Raw genomic sequence first — 15,727 nt, 5'->3', positions numbered from 1 at the left:
TTCTGGACGGAGAGGTAAAGAAGTGGCCGAAGGAGCTGGCGGGAGACCCTTTTAAGGCAGGCATCTAAAAATTGACAGCTCGGCTCACTGCCTGCATCGAAAGGAATAAGATGATCTTAAAAAAAGCTGTGGGCAAATGTAATTATGTGACCTTTTCTAAGCAATTTTTTTTATGCCTGCACAAATTTAATACGTTTGCTTTCCGGACGAGCCTCGTAAAAAGGAATAGCTTTCCCACCGGAAATTCAGGACATAAATTTCCAGGATAAATCAAGGATACTAATGACGATTAGGTTCTAATTTCGTGATTCAAACGACAAGATCACAGAACTGGCCAATGACCAATGACATGTATCTCGTGTTTTAACTTTCGAAAATGCGCGTATCACATTCGAAAATTTTTTATTGTAGAAAATATATGTATGTTTTCATAAACCAGTGAGGATGGACTATTCTGTAGCCAACATAACGACGAAATCTATGAGTGATACCATGCCCAGTTATGGATAAAACCCTGCTCAATAGGTTACGGTGGGCGGGTCACTTAATCCGTATGGATAAGGATCATCCAGCGCGGAAAGTCTATAACGGCAATATCTATGGTAGAAAAAGAAGACGACAGACCCTGCCTAAGATAGAGCGATGGCGTAGGTTAGGATGACAGACAACTTTTAGGAATATCGAATTGGTAGACCTCGGCGCAAAACCGGGATGTCTGGAGTTCCTTATTAAGGCAGGCCTAGACCGGATACCGGTTGTTGCGCCGTTGATGATTTCAACAAGGAAATAACACGAAATGTAATAAGAACTCTATTTTTTAAATCTACCGGATGTGATACTGACATGTAGGTGACTTGTACATGTCAAATATCAAAAGGTAACCAAGTTGCAGTGTAGTTCTCAGGGCAAAAGTAAGATTTGGTACTCACGACGGAAACCTTAGTAACGCCTGCTCCTCCAACATAATCAGCTCTGCTACCAGTTCCGGTCTCCACTTTCGCATGAGGATCGTTAGAAAGGCCTTCTTCCTTAACCAAAAAATTGCAAACGGAGATAAATGAAGGTGAGTCTCCAGCGTCTAAAATCATTAAGAACAGTAGCAACTCGTCATCTAGGTGAAGAGCGAGTGAAGAGAGGTGTGATTGCCTTACCTGGAAAAACTGCCTGTTAAAAAGCTACGGAAGGAGGGTGGGACTGGATTGCAAATACAACGGCGGACTCGACAAATAAAAATATCAAACAATTTCCGCATTACCTCGTAGAGCGTGCACCCTAAGCTAACCAACACCCTGTCCAGTGGGAGCTAAACAAGGACCGATCCCTACGAAAGGGCCATTATACTATGCAGTCTTGCTTTTCAGTAAACGATTTGATCGCAGTGTGCTTCCTAGTCAGTCAACGAAATGAAGTCTATCGGGTGTTATCCACTTTGAAAACCACTGCTAACATAAATTTGCCAATACAACACATCGTCCAATAAGCATACGAAGTGGCTGTTGATCTACGGGGTAAGAATTGCTGTCAGTTAAAGTGACCATGAGTTCATCGAACGTTTCCCGAATGTAAGAACATGTAAAGGGACCGATGTGGTAGTTTGTCCCGGATTCGAGCAATCCTGCAAACCCTCTGTCATAATCAGGTAAGAGTAACCACTGAAGCGAGTTAGAACGAAGTCCTCTTTAACACCCATAAGGGGAAATGGATACTACAATAGCAGCTATCAGACGACTTGAATAAACTGATAACTGGGAGTTAGTATCATTGATACGCCTAGAAGCATCTTTGGTCCGAGTCGAGAATGAGTCGGTAGTACTAGCTTACATACCGGGCAATATAGCAATCGGAAATTCTATCAAGCGGAGAATCAATTTGGAACGAATAAAGGAAGCCGGGAAAAGCGCTTTCTCACTTTTTTTCTGGCCGAGGGTCTCCTCATTTAGAGCGCTAAATTTTTCGAAACTGAAAATCGATGGTTTCGTCCAGGACTCCAACCGGTTTTAAACAACAAAAACCGAAAAATTCTGCTACGACCAGAATCAGGCGACTTTAATACTGATTTAATTCACAGCCACGTCATATAAGGAAGCAATACCGGGGATTAGGACGTTTCCTTACTAAGGCACCCCAGACCGGGCACCAATCGTTAGGCAACTAATAATGATTATGAACCGGTAGAAACCGTCTTAGTAAAGAAATAAGAAAGCACCGTAGCCACCGTAGGTATAGAAATGGCTAACTACCAATCCAATCGCCCCTTCTATATGATACCCTCTATCCTATATTGTTGCAGTCCCGCTTTACTCGAAACCACATTTTCAAAGGGTCAAGGAATCCCTCACACACGTGGCACTGTGCTACTACCTGAAATGTCATTGGTTAAATATGAACCCAAACAGCAGAAGTAGGTCCATAATTAGAACCTTTCGGTGACTAGCACAACGGTGTTAATTGATTCAGATTACAGGCTCAAAATTCGGACCGATGGCTGCAAATTTTATCTAATACCTCTGCCGCAACTAAAGGATACCGCACCTGAGTTTCCACTAGCACCTAAATGTAGTTCAAACGAAACTACCGTAGACATGCGCTTGTTAGTAGCTACACTAGTTAGTTTGGAAAAGTGTGTCAGATCCTGAATACTTTGCTACTTCACTTATCGCTGACAAGTATGAAACCCCAATCCATCATTGATTTCGTAATAAAATAGAGACAGAAAAACCAAAGCAATTTATTAAATTAATATCACTTTCTGCGTTAGTTGTGTGCTGAGCTCATACCTATCGAAAGTCAGACATTCGAGTTCACTCCATACGTAAAGGTATGCAATTGCAGTACAATGTATAATGTTAAATATAAATGGCAAAATAGCATCCAATAAATTTTGCCATATTATGTAGATAACATACTGGTCCCAGTCATCAATATCCGCCATTTGCAAGAAACTCGATAGAGATAGTCAAGCAGTTTCCGAATAAGTCGGATATGACAGACAGACAGATTTACAGACATGGTTTACAAAGCAGCAAGACGAGATCCAGATCAATGCAAATGAATCCCTGGTTGAGAAATTCTGCCCTTTCACTTACTAAACATGAAGTAGTTCTCATTAGCAAGAGAAGAAAGAACACAACTGTGAAAATCAAAGTTGGCGAAAAAACAATTTACTCGCAACCATCGCTCAAATACTTACGAGTAATTATTGACAGGAGACTCAACTTCAAAAGACACATTGAGGACGCCGCAACTAAAGACCGCTGCAACGATCTCGAGGATACCTCCGAACATTGGTGGGCCAAGACAAAGTTCTAGGGTAGTCAGCTCCGTGCTACTCTACGCAGCTCCAGTTTGGACAACTGTTCTGGATAACAAAGCGAACTGCCGAAAATTGGAGATGTCGTATCGGCTAAGTGCACTCCAGGTATGCAGTACGTATCGGACAACATCAGGAGAAGCAGCATATGTACTAGCAGGGATGCTTCCCATAGACATCTTAGTGAATGAAGGCCGGCGACTCTACGACAGAATGTATGCAGCTGGAGAGTCTAGCACATTTCGACGGCAGCTGGCATGGTGGGAGTCTATTGAAAGGTGGCAAAAACGATGGAACGAGTCACAAGCTGGTCGTTGGACATTACGCATCATTCCGGATATTCGAAGATGGTTTGAACGAAGTCATGAGGAATTAAGCTACGAGTTAACACAATTCTTAAGTGGACATAGAGGTTATCGTGCTAATTTTCATCGATTTGGTCACGACGAGTCCCCATGCTGCCCAACATGTGGTAACGTGGTTGAGAATGTGGAACATGGCATATTTTATTGCCCCAGGTTAACCGCGCACCGAACAAGAATAGAAGCGATCGCCGACAGGCGTTTATCACCTGAAAACATTGTGGAGTTCATGCTGGAGTCAACGGATGCCTGGAACCAGGTTGCGAAGGAACTGCAAGCTATTTACCAACAGCTTAGGCAAGAAGAACTACGACGAAAACAAGGAAGGGAGAGAACCATAATGAGCCGCAGTTAAAAGCTGATCCAGCCCCGCGACGCGATACTTTATAGGAGTTCCGTGGAGAGAGTGGAATTAGAAGAAGGTGGTTTTAGTGAGTAGAAGTCTCACATAACTGCGTGACAGAAGCCAGCATAGGTTTTGAACCTTTCCACCTTCCAACGCCAAAAAAAAGACAGTTTCACACTAAACCCTCAAAATGGACTTTCCTTGTGATCGGCGCATCAACAAACGTCTCAAATGGAAAAATTTCCCACGTGGTTCACCGCTTTTCGCGGTCTATCTTTTTGAGTGCTAGCCAACTATTAAAGGGGCAACAAACGCCGCCTCGCGCTACTGGAGATGAAAATGTTATATTGGATCAGTGGCATAATACGCTATCATCACACACGAAATGGGTCCATCGTATAGAAATTACGAGAGAGACATCTTCGATGGTACGGTCATGTAATTCACGCTAACCAGAACTCATTAAGATTGGCCTAAACATCGAAGTCGATAGGAAAGAAGCAAAAGGGGACGGTGACTTGAGACCCTCTCGACTCGACCTGGACTGAAATGAAGAAAGCAAAACATTTTCCGTTGATGATGAAACTAATGCATTAGCGGACATAAACTAAACTGGCTTTAGTTTTTAGTGATCCTGCACTTACTAAATATATATGGCTTTGTAATTCATCCAAGGTTAAGAGAGCTATTACAATTACTGGAGGACCGTTCTCTCTAGTTGAGATTATCCTATTTGAACTCTGTAACGCATCATTAGCATCCAATTCTCTCTTATAGAAAAAATCACCCCCTCTCAATTATGGGGTGACGGTTTCGGTGACGATAAGTTGATTTAACATTGAACATCCATTAGAGTAAATTCACAGGGTGTTCGGCATTTATTCACCAGGCGATATGACCCCTCTTCACTTAAGATTGGTTAGCAGCTATGCTGATTCTTGGATCATAAGCGACTGTTTTACATTAATGGTTTCTATATTTCTACGTCGACTTAAAGATATGACAGCTTTCAGAATGCGCATTTCCCAGTATTATTATCTTCACGCGAACGGAGTGAGAGATTGTTAAGCCATGTTCCGTGATTATTACCAAAAATTTGCGCAGAGGAGTTAAGACCAAGTGTTACGCGCGAACTTCGTTATATAGAAAGAAACATTGGAGCCTACGTTTATGCGACCCAAAATCTGCCCAGTTAGATTATTTATAAATTAATACGATCAATATTATTTTATTTCGAGTTGCTGTTCTAAAGAAAATTGTTTGTGATATACTTACATCGTATTTATTTGGCCTCATTGTACCCATTTATTTGTATTTAATCGTATTCGCATTAGGCCGCTTGGTAGCTGATCACCATGTGAACATTTCATCCAGAAAATGACACTTTTACCAAACTAGGCTCCAGAAAAATGTTAAACTCCAGCACGCAATTCACTGTTTGCGATAGTCGTTAACCAACAGGATTTTCTTTAAAAATCCTCCGGAATCATCTTGCAAACACAGACGCTAAGCATCCTTTCCGCCGGTAAACGCAAGGAGAGCAGAAGAAAAAATAGAAATCACTTGAAATATTTGCACGAAACAATTCAAAACATTTCTCTTTTTTCGAAAATGCAAAAATTATAAACACAAAAGAACAAAAGCCAAAACTTATCTCATACAAACAAACAGAAGAAACTGCACTAAGCCAGCACGCACAAAAAAATTAGGGAGATTTCCCTGTTCTACTGCATCCAGAGAAATTCAAGGAACGAATTAGAAAATTCAAAGTAATTCACAATTCAAATTTTCCCGCTCACTCGGGGGCAGAACGACCGCATCCGCCTTTGGTAGTTTCCGCCGGAACGACAACGTACGACCGACGGTCGAGGGCAGACGATCAACTTCTTTGCGGGCTGCGGTCACGCCGCAAGCAAACGACACAAATGCAGAACAATAATTGCAAACGATTTTATGATCCTATCGCACTGCAGTCGCAGACAACCGCAGAATCGCGATCGCGGGAAAACCTCTCCAAACAGACGCCCCTGCGACCCCTGCGGGCTTACTGCGATTGCTTGATATAACGAACGAGTTCAAAGTGCATAAAATTTTGTTTACCACAATCAAATCAGGAAAAAACGCTTGAAAGTATGAATGAGACCGAAGTAACGGACAACTGGTTGCCGAAAATCGGAGGAAGATCGCCGGAGCCGGCTGCAAACGTTTAACGGAAATGACCCGGCGCGGTGACGTCACTACTACCCTACGCCGGCTCGGGACTCCCTTACTTGCAGCAGGACACCTTCACGAGGTCTTCTCTAATTGAACGCAAAAGTCAACGGAGCCAGATTCAGCTTGGATGGCGAAAATGCTTGAATCCCTTGCGAAGGAAGCCCAAGTTGAGCCAATAGTCGTGTCCTGCTGCCCAGAATCGGTAAACAGTTAAAGCGAAAGCCTCACGCGCGCCGTGTGCCTTCCGTTTCCAGTCGATGTGAACTCCACCGAATGTGATTCCAAACTGAATCGAGAAGAGTTTTTTTCCAAACCGCGGACGCGGAGACCGAGCCCCGTCGCGCCCGCATTCACGCACCACTCAAACGCCCCGCGAAAGAACTCAAATCCTGAGGGTTCACAGTCACTCACCGCGTGAGTGGAGCACCGGCCCCCAGTGCATCGCAAGGCAAAGCGGGCGCCCACTGTGAATGCACATCCACCGACCGGCGCCAGTTTCACTCAAACGGGCGGGTGTCCACCACCCCAAACGGACTCCGAACTCGCACGCAACATCCCTTCACTAGTACCTCTCTCATGGGAAGTGCATCACAACCGCCTGCAACACAACCGATGCATCGCGTCTTCGATATCTTCCCCATGCGACTGATGCAACTCCCATGAGAGAGTATTGTGGTGCATCTTCACCCTTTGAGTGGAATTCCCGGCAATATCGCACGACAGACGATTGAGTGAAACCGGAGAAGGGCATGCGTAGTCCACAATCTCGCTGGATGCACTTGTTGGGTTACGTAAGCGAAACGCATCTCCAGTGCATTCTTCCGCAAGACGTCGTTCCCGCTGGAGCGTTGGCTCGTGTGGGGTTCTCTGGATTTCTCGCTCTAAGTGAGCGCACGGTGAAAGCGCCCCAAGCAATTTCTTTTATCTTTACGAACTTTTATCTGGAACTAAAGAGCGGTTATCACTTTATTTCTCGGTGGCTGATAAGCTTCGATGGAATTGTATCCGCGATTAAGCAGAAACCACTCGGAATTCCAGCGCAGCAGCGAATTGTGCCAGTTGCGTTGCTTTTGGGCGGATTTGATGGGTTCCGGCTGGTTTATGCTGACGAAATCGTTTCTGGGTGATAAGGGACTAATGCCAGGGACACTCGGCTTTAGGCGTGATTGATGCAGGCAATTCGGCGATTTAGTAAATTCAGGTAGATAACATCTTCCCCAAGTCTTTATTTAGTCGAGTCTCGTAAGGCGATACACTCCAGAGACAGTATAATCGTCTGAGTTCAAGAGACGTCCTTGTCTGTTCAACTGCTGGCAGCTCGATTTGAGGATGTGCTGACAACATTTCAAAAGTATCCACTTTGATAGATTTAATTGGTGGATTCAAAATGATTAGTTGTCGTGGTTCTAATGCAATCCACCCGACGGCTTGGCTAGGCGAGGTGGTTTCGGTGAATGCCATCTAATCAGCATGTCCACAGGTATTTGACTTGGAGGCTGTCGTACTTTTTCGTCCGATAGTGAAATCATCGCCTGTTCATTAACACCAAAAAGAGAAGTACGATCGCCTGCCTGATTGAGAACGTTGATTTTGTTTGAATAAATTTTAAATCCTTATCTCCTTGATCATTTCGAAAATATACAACAATATGGCCACATTCCATGGCATGACAAAGAACGACAAAGAACTAGAGAGGAGGCCCGCTACCTGCAAGTAGGGGTCAAGCAGTGCGCTGCAGGATAGACTGACGCGGAACATAGCTCCCTGAGGCCAACCTCTCTCTCTCTGAGAATGAGCAGCCTCTCCTCTAGGGTGATGTGTAGCTTATCAGGAACCAAGCCTCTCGTCTTTTTTTATGGATGGAGGTGGAAATCTTACAAAGACACTGCCGCGCCAGGTTGCAGCAGCATGTGGGATTCTCACCCAGTAAAACCGCCCCCACTTTCTACTTTTTCCTTCCCCGCGGGACCGCCGCAAAGCATTACTTCACGGGGTGGACTGCGCCTTAAGCGACCAAGCCTTCCGTTCTTGGCACCCTCCTTGCACGCTCCGCTCTCCCAAGTTCCTCCTGTATTCTTTTGATTGCGGAGTTTACCGCACACCAGTTTCCCTCCGACTTCAACATTTCCCCGACGATGTTCTGCGGGATTAGGTTGGTTTTCAGGGAGTCTTCCAGACTCCTCCTTTCTGAGAAAAATTGTGGACAGCGGAACATAACATGCTCCGGGTCCTCAGGTGTGCAACCACATTCAGGACACAAGGGAGAATCATCCAGCCTGAATTGGTGCAGGTTCTTCCTGTAACCGCCATGTCCTGACAGAAATTGCGTCAGATGGTAGTTAATCTCGCCGTGTCGTCGCTGGTTCCACTCCTCAATACGCGGAATCAAAGTGTGGGTCCAGCGACCCCTCTGCGAGTCGTCCCACCGTTTCTGCCACTTCTCCAGCGACCCTCGCCTTGCCGCCTTTCGGCATTCTGCATCCTTTTCAGGAGGATTCATTTTCCTTGTCTCGTACAGGCGGCGTGTCTCATTTGCCAGAATGTCTATCGGGATCATTCCCGCAATAACACACGCTGCCTCGCCTGATATTGTTCTAAAGGCGCTGCACACCCTTAGCGCCACTAAGCGGTAAGTCATATTTACCCTCCCACGATTACTCTCATACGCTAGTGCTTCCTCCCAAACTGGTGCCGCGTATAACAGTGTGGAGCGAACCAGTCCGGCCACAAGTATTCTGCGACTGTATCTTGGGCCTCCAATTTTAGCATCATCCGCGCTAATGATGCGCTGGTATTTGCCGCTTTCTCGCAGGCATAGTCCAGATGTCCCTTCAAATTGATTTTAGCGTCAATCGCCACCCCTAGATATTTGATAACCGGTTTCGAAGTGATGCCGTAACCTACCAACGCGAATATTAACCGTATTCCTTTTCTTACGATTGGTAATCAAGGCCGCCTCCGTCTTTTGTTCCGCAGGGTCAAGCTGAACCATCTCTAGCCACGTTTTTATGGCGCTAATGGTTTCGTTAGCGTATATTTCAACGTCTTCAGGTTGTTTCGCGACGACAACCACAGCTAGATCATCTGCGAAACCGATTATCATGGCTTCCTTTGGCACGGGAAGGACAAGGACCCATTGTATATGACGTTCCACAGGAGAGGACCCAACACAGAACCCTGTGGTACCCCTGCGGTAACGGTGTACTGCTTGGATCCCACATCCGTGTCGTACCAAACTGTCCTCTCCGAAAGGTAACCGTCGAGGAGCTTAGTCAAATAACTAGGGACATCCGTTTTAGCCAGTGAGCTTTTTGTCCACTCCCAACTTACGGAATTGAACGCATATTTGCTGTCCAACGTCACCACGGCACAGCATTTTTTAGACGACATTGCGTCTCGAGCCAGCTTCAAAACAACGTCTACGGCGTCGATTGTTGAGTAGGCTTGACAAAATCCAAATTGTCGCTCCGATAGTTCATCCTTATATTCGATGATAGGGAGCAGACTGTTGTAGATGACCCTTTCGAGCATCTTTCCTGCCGTGTCGATAAGGCAAATCGGTCGGTATGATGATGGATGTCCTGGGTGCTTATTCGGCTTCGGGAACAAAACTAGTTTTTGCCTCTTCCACCGATCGGGAAAAACTCCTTCTACCATGCATGTTTCAAACACGCTGATAGACCAGTCGGGTCTGGTCTTAACAGCGAGTTTAGGAGCTCTATTGGGAACAGCATCCAGACCGGGTGCTTCGTTATCACCAATTCTCCAGCAAGTTTACGTAAGTTCCTCTTCAGTTGCCGCAGGTATAGTGTAGACGTCCAATGCTTGCTTGTGTTGTTTGCGCTCCCCTTTATCCGGGGGGAAAATGCCGTCACGATATCGAGCAGGTCAGTTGTGCTGTTCGCCCTCTCATCTCATCTCTCAAGAGCTTTGATCTGCCTCTGCGCAGAGTTCCTTGAAGCATTCTCGCTTGGTGGTCCGTATAGCCTGCTTAAGCCTACCTCGAAGGTTCACATATACTAGCCGTTTCTCGTCGAAGTCCGGTCTTCCTTTAGATCGTTGGCAGATCCTTATAGCACGAAAACATGCATCCCGTAACACCGCGATCTCTTCATTCCACCAATAGTTTGAGCGCCTTTTTGCGAAAACTCGTCGCCTCGGCATAGCAGCCTCGCATGCTCTCGTTATGCGTATCATCATTTGCTCTACCTTTTTCGTAGCCGTACCACCGGTGTTTTTGCCTCCCAATAGCATCACTATGAATGCATCCCCCTCAAACCCCCTCAAACCGGACCAGCCCCGTCAACGTCCTTACAATGTATGAAAATCTCCTGCTTTTTGGCCCGTACTTGAGCTCCTTCTCCTAAGGACTTCTCCAACTGGCCGAAGAAATTTTCCACCGTTTTGCCCGGAGACTTTTTCAGCTCCAGCATCAAATCTCCTTTTTGGGAGCGTCTGATTCGGCTGTCGTTTTCTCCAAGGTCGATCAGCTCAGGATCGGATTTGACCTTCCTGGGGATATCGGCGTAAATCATATTCCCTTTTTTGGAGATGACGATTAATTCGGGCCGTAATCTTTTCTGTGTCATATTTTTCCTTCCGCCAACCTTGGTCCATGCTTCCTTGGTTCCTTTTAGCCTCTCGTCTACCAAGGTTATTGGTGAGTGGTGATAGCCACACCCTGTACGAGGTGACCCTACTATTAACGAAACGCTACGGATCTAGGTTGGGGAGTCGAAAAACACCTCCCCCAATCCAGGGTGTCATGCGAACCGTGCCCATTGGATAGTTTGCAGTCGGGGGTAACTGACTGTATTCGGACGGAGTTTCACTGATACCTGGTCGCCTCAGTGAGTAAGTTAGACCTCACCGTGCTGCGGGGGCTATTGCACGACGGATCTGAGCGGAATGAGTACCAGCAATAAAAATAAAAAACTAAAACTAATAAAGCGGACTCCGTACCTCACCCAAACTGGTTAATTAGGCGAAGGCACATCTCCGAAATACTGATAGCCAGGTGATTACACCTAAGAAGGGAGAAACTAGGACGTCAAGCAGTGGATCCAAGGTTAACATTGGTATACTGCGTGAACAACAACCACTGCTCAAAAAGCAGGGACTAGCAAAAGCACGTCTGAGATAAATATATCGGACATCAGGAAGGAGACAGGTCTCCGTGGCGCAGGTGTTAAATGGTACCTGTGATACCTGAAGGAAGGGCTGAAACCAGAAGAGGATAGACCTAAGCGATCTCTAGCGGGGCCGAGAAAACGGGGAGTAGCAGAGATCAGCCCGCATGAAGGGAATGCTCCCAAAAAATCCAAACCTGAATCCAAGGGGGAGAAAACCCGGGCAGGTCAGGTATGAAGGCAGGACTCAGGAAGCAGGCAATTAACTATGCTATGGCGGTCAATAGCATCCGACTGCCCAAATATGTTTCCCGAGCAGTTATTCACTAGTGAGGAACAGGAAACCATCGAAGACCTTGTCGTCATGCAGATGTGCAAGGGACGACACTCGCAGAGTGGATTAGAACCATAGTTCCTAAATTGCCAGGCTGGGAAGGAGCAGAACTGTCAACCTGTGCTGGGGGTGATATACCAGGAGCACACATGGTGACAGTTTCTCTTCCAAAAGTCGCGGCAATAGAGACGGAAGATCTCATAAGTCTTCTAATCGCTCAGAATGAGGATCTCCATACGCAATTATGGAGAATCTTCAGAAGTAAGGTGGAGGGAAAGGTAAACTCCTCACGATTGGGGTGGGATAACCGATCCCTGAAGGCAATCAAACGTGGGAGTTGCCATATTAATATCGATTTGACAACATACCCGCGCATGTGCACAGGGAAAAGCCGAGGAAAGACACCTCGGAAGAGACACCGGGTGAAAACCATACCGAGATCCCCGAAGAAGTCTCGAAAACCATAGAGGTGGAGAGGAGTGGATCAACCAGGGAAGTAGACCTGCTGCCCAGTGAAGCGCAAAAGCTGGACAACCTAAACCTGGGATTTCTAGGGCTCAGGGTGGACAGCCATGCGCAGGAAAGCGTCATGTCGGAGGGGGAGGGCGATACTCCAAACAATAACGGAGCCAATGGTCAACACTAAGATAGTTCAGATAAACCTCTACCATGCGAAAGCTGCATCTGCGGTAATTGCAAGGGCAAGTTCCAAGGATAGTGCTGGGTCAGGAGCCCTGGGTGTACCGGGGGCAGATTGGCGCTCTGCAAAGAGGAATCATGCAGATAATTTGGGACTCCTCTTGTGAAAAACCAAGAGCTCGCATAATTCTTAAACGTAATTTAAAACATATATGTAACTCCGTCATGCTATTAGCATAATATGCTGGTCCCAAGCTCATTTAAAGGAGGAGGGTTTGAGGCAACGTACTTTGTACTATCCTCAGTAAAACAAAAACAAGGGTTGAAATAACAAAAAACTTGTTGTTTCTTTTTCGTTGGTGTAGATATTTGTTGATAATGAAACACTGGCTAATTGGCAAACTTACAAGAAAGCTTACTGGGAAGCAAATAAGGCTATCGCTGTTACCAAGCAATCCAATACAAAGATCTTTACGATAAACTTGACACTCGAGATGGCGAAAGAGATCTGTATCCACCTATCAAAAGCCGAAACCAACGCGCACAAAATATCTAACACTATCAGCGCGTCGAAAGAACAATAAAACGAATGAAGTGGGCGGAAGCAACAGTACCTGACGACTTCGCATCTGAGCAAAGAGTTGGGATCCAACACCCTAGCTCAGTGAGATTTTCAATCGGGTTATTGAGGAAAGTAGAATACCATTTGACTGACAAGAAAGCAGAATATTCAAATTCCTGTCCGATCTGGTTGATGTCCAAAAACTACGAAACTACAGACGCAATACACGGTACGCGGTTACTCATAGAGAAACACCGTGAGAAGCATCGCCCTCTTTCTGGATTTAGATAAGGCGTTTGACCATGTTCATCACGAACTCATTCCGTATGTTTTGCGGCACGAGAAGAACTCGCTCGCCACCTGAAAAGTAAAGTGCGAAGTATGGTGGGTATATCAAAGTCATTTTTGATCTCTGTCGGTGTTCATTAAGCGTCCTCTCCCCACTCCTCTTTGTTCTTGTTATGGGCACTATCACACAGACTATCCAACGTCCAGCACCTCAGCCACTGCTTTATGCAGATGATGTTTTACTTGCGTCTCACAGCAAAGCTGATCTCGGACTCCTTGTATAGAAGTGGAATGATCGCCACATGCAACACGCTCCTTGATTGAATCTGAATAAAAGAGAACTGATGACCGATCTCAATGAAACAGGCACTGTAGTTGTCGGTGATAGTGATCTGCCCAGAACTGAGCGATTCAAATATCTCAAATTAAAGCTAAGCCAAGAGACGTTGATCGATGCATCAACGAACGCCTCAAGTTTAAAATTTACTGCAATGTCGTTGACTCTGTCGTTCTCTATGGTTCTTGTGTTGGCCGACTATAAAAAGCAAGGAGTGGTGCCTCGTGGTAATGGATCAGTGGCATGACATGCCATAATCACATCCCAAATGGGGACATCTGCGGTCGAAATGTCTTTGCACTGATCATGGAAAAATTACAGAAAAGGCGTCTTCGGTGGCATGGAAATGTTATTCTCGCTAGAGAGAGAATTCACTTGCCAAGATTGGTCTGAACGTCGAAGTCGTTGGGAACCTACCAAAAGGGCTGCCAAAACAACGATGGCTTGATACGCTGGATGGTGATTTGAAAGCCTCGCGACTGCATCCATATCAAGCGTTTGACAGAAGAAAATGGCGAAACCAAGCAATATGTGCCGAAACCGCTTCTGAATGGGACACAGGATGAAGACGAAAAAGAAGAAGATTTAACTTTCAACAAGGGTTTATGATTTTTCCGTTCTTCCCCCTTTACCTGTACTGAGGTTACAGTCGAGGAATTACCAACTTTTCTTGGTATTTTCGCGGGCTTAGTTTTTTTTGGTGAAGAGACTTTTTCTTGTTAGCCGGTTGCTTAGACCTACCAGTGTCGACCCTTCTCCATTTTTCCGCTTTCTCACATAAGTTTCCGTGTGACTTTGCTAATTGACGTATAGGTAGTTTCTTCCTCGATTATCCTATTAATACACCCTATCAGAACCCTGATATTTTGATGGATATTCCGCTCCCCACATAGTTCGTTTATGCGTTCTCCCACTCTGACTACTGATATTGCAGGCTACCATGAGTTGATCCTCATTACTTGCTTCAACCTATCGCAAATTAAAGAGGATCATATACTTACTGTTTTATTGGAGACATGTCCCTATGCTCGTAAACTATAAACTATAATTAATGGTGAAATTGGAAATCATCAGAATTGGATTTTATTTTTTGTTTTGATCGAAAAATTGAAAAGCTCATGTCATCCTGTTGTCAAAGGTGTTAACACAATGTAATATCCGGACGATTCGATCATCGAACGCATCATAAGCAGTTCCAGCTAGTTTTGAACAAAAAGACCAAACTCGCTTCAGAACCATCTGCGTACCTTCCCATTCAACTAGTTCTTCTAATCTCGCATTCCTCAAGTAAGAAACGTCTCCAAAAGTTGTTGTCACCAAAACACACCTTAGCCTCCACTGACAACATTATCGCGGCCATTAATTATATTTAGATATCTTCAGAAACAACTTACGACCGAACTTTGGATACAGATATTCCAATGGCATGAGTGGATGGCTAAAAATTGAATGGGACGGTCATCTTTTGAATGAATAAGTGTCATAATGCCAAACGCCTTTCTTTGATAAATTCGATCCGTTATTGGGAAGCGAGGTCACACTCAAGTTACCGATAACAACGACGAATGTGATTGCTGTCGCAGGTGGTGATAAGAGAACCTGTACGAACACGGATCAAGCATGGCGCTCTGGAGTCCAGCTCCGAACAAATAAAGTGCATTAAGATGACCGCTGTGAATGAGCATGGCTGATTGTTTCTGACACCGGGAACAGCGGCAAGCATGTTGCCTTGAATGGGAACTTCAGGTTGAGATTGTCTGATAAATGTGAATTCGTCGCAATAAATAATATCTGGAGAGATATAACGCACATGTGTCGGTTGGAAGCCAAACCAAGTATTCACAGAATTGAAGATTTGAGAGATGTTCTTAGTGGCAGTGATGTAAGGCGTGCCAGAGGCCATTCAGGAATATTGCACCCAGCAGGCTCGCAATTATCTCCTACTTCTGACTTGCCTTTTGGAAATGATAATTTAGAAAAAAAACGCGTAAACCCAGGATATGCGTTACTATTTTTGGTACCTTTTAATATACGTCAGTTCTCCCTACCGCATTGCGAGAGTAAGGCTAAAGTGGTATGATCCATAGGGATCCAGCGGATCTATTATTCAGAGAAAGAGAGTTTACAGTAATATTCCTGGGGAAGCAGATGCGTTGTTACTAACGAAACTGAAAAGATATTTTCATATCTATTGCATCCCCCATCG

General features: G+C 45.2%; 1 protein-coding gene across 5 annotated transcripts in view; it reads right to left on the bottom strand.

Annotated features, from left to right (window-relative positions):
* LOC119654675 (GATA zinc finger domain-containing protein 14) overlaps window positions 1-6,596 on the bottom strand; it is a 356,908-nt gene extending 350,312 nt beyond the window's left edge. The window contains exons 1-2 of one of the 5 annotated variants that reach the window (XM_038060173.1): window positions 5,680-6,596; window positions 5,294-5,533 (exon numbers count right to left, since the gene is read on the bottom strand). In XM_038060173.1, the coding sequence (XP_037916101.1) occupies window positions 5,294-5,295 (2 nt within the window). In that variant the 5' untranslated portion in view covers window positions 5,296-5,533; window positions 5,680-6,596. Of the gene's footprint in view, window positions 1-5,293 lie in introns of all 5 variants that reach the window. The other 4 variants (XM_038060174.1, XM_038060175.1, XM_038060176.1 and 1 more) reach the window with 4 other exon arrangements.
* Between the last annotated feature and the right edge of the window lie 9,131 nt (window positions 6,597-15,727).

The sequence above is a fragment of the Hermetia illucens genome, chromosome 4 (genome assembly GCF_905115235.1).
Source record: "Hermetia illucens chromosome 4, iHerIll2.2.curated.20191125, whole genome shotgun sequence".
Taxonomy (NCBI): Eukaryota; Metazoa; Arthropoda; class Insecta; order Diptera; family Stratiomyidae; genus Hermetia; species Hermetia illucens.
Note: the sequence above shows the minus strand (reverse complement) of the source record. Positions and strands in the feature narration are given on the sequence as shown.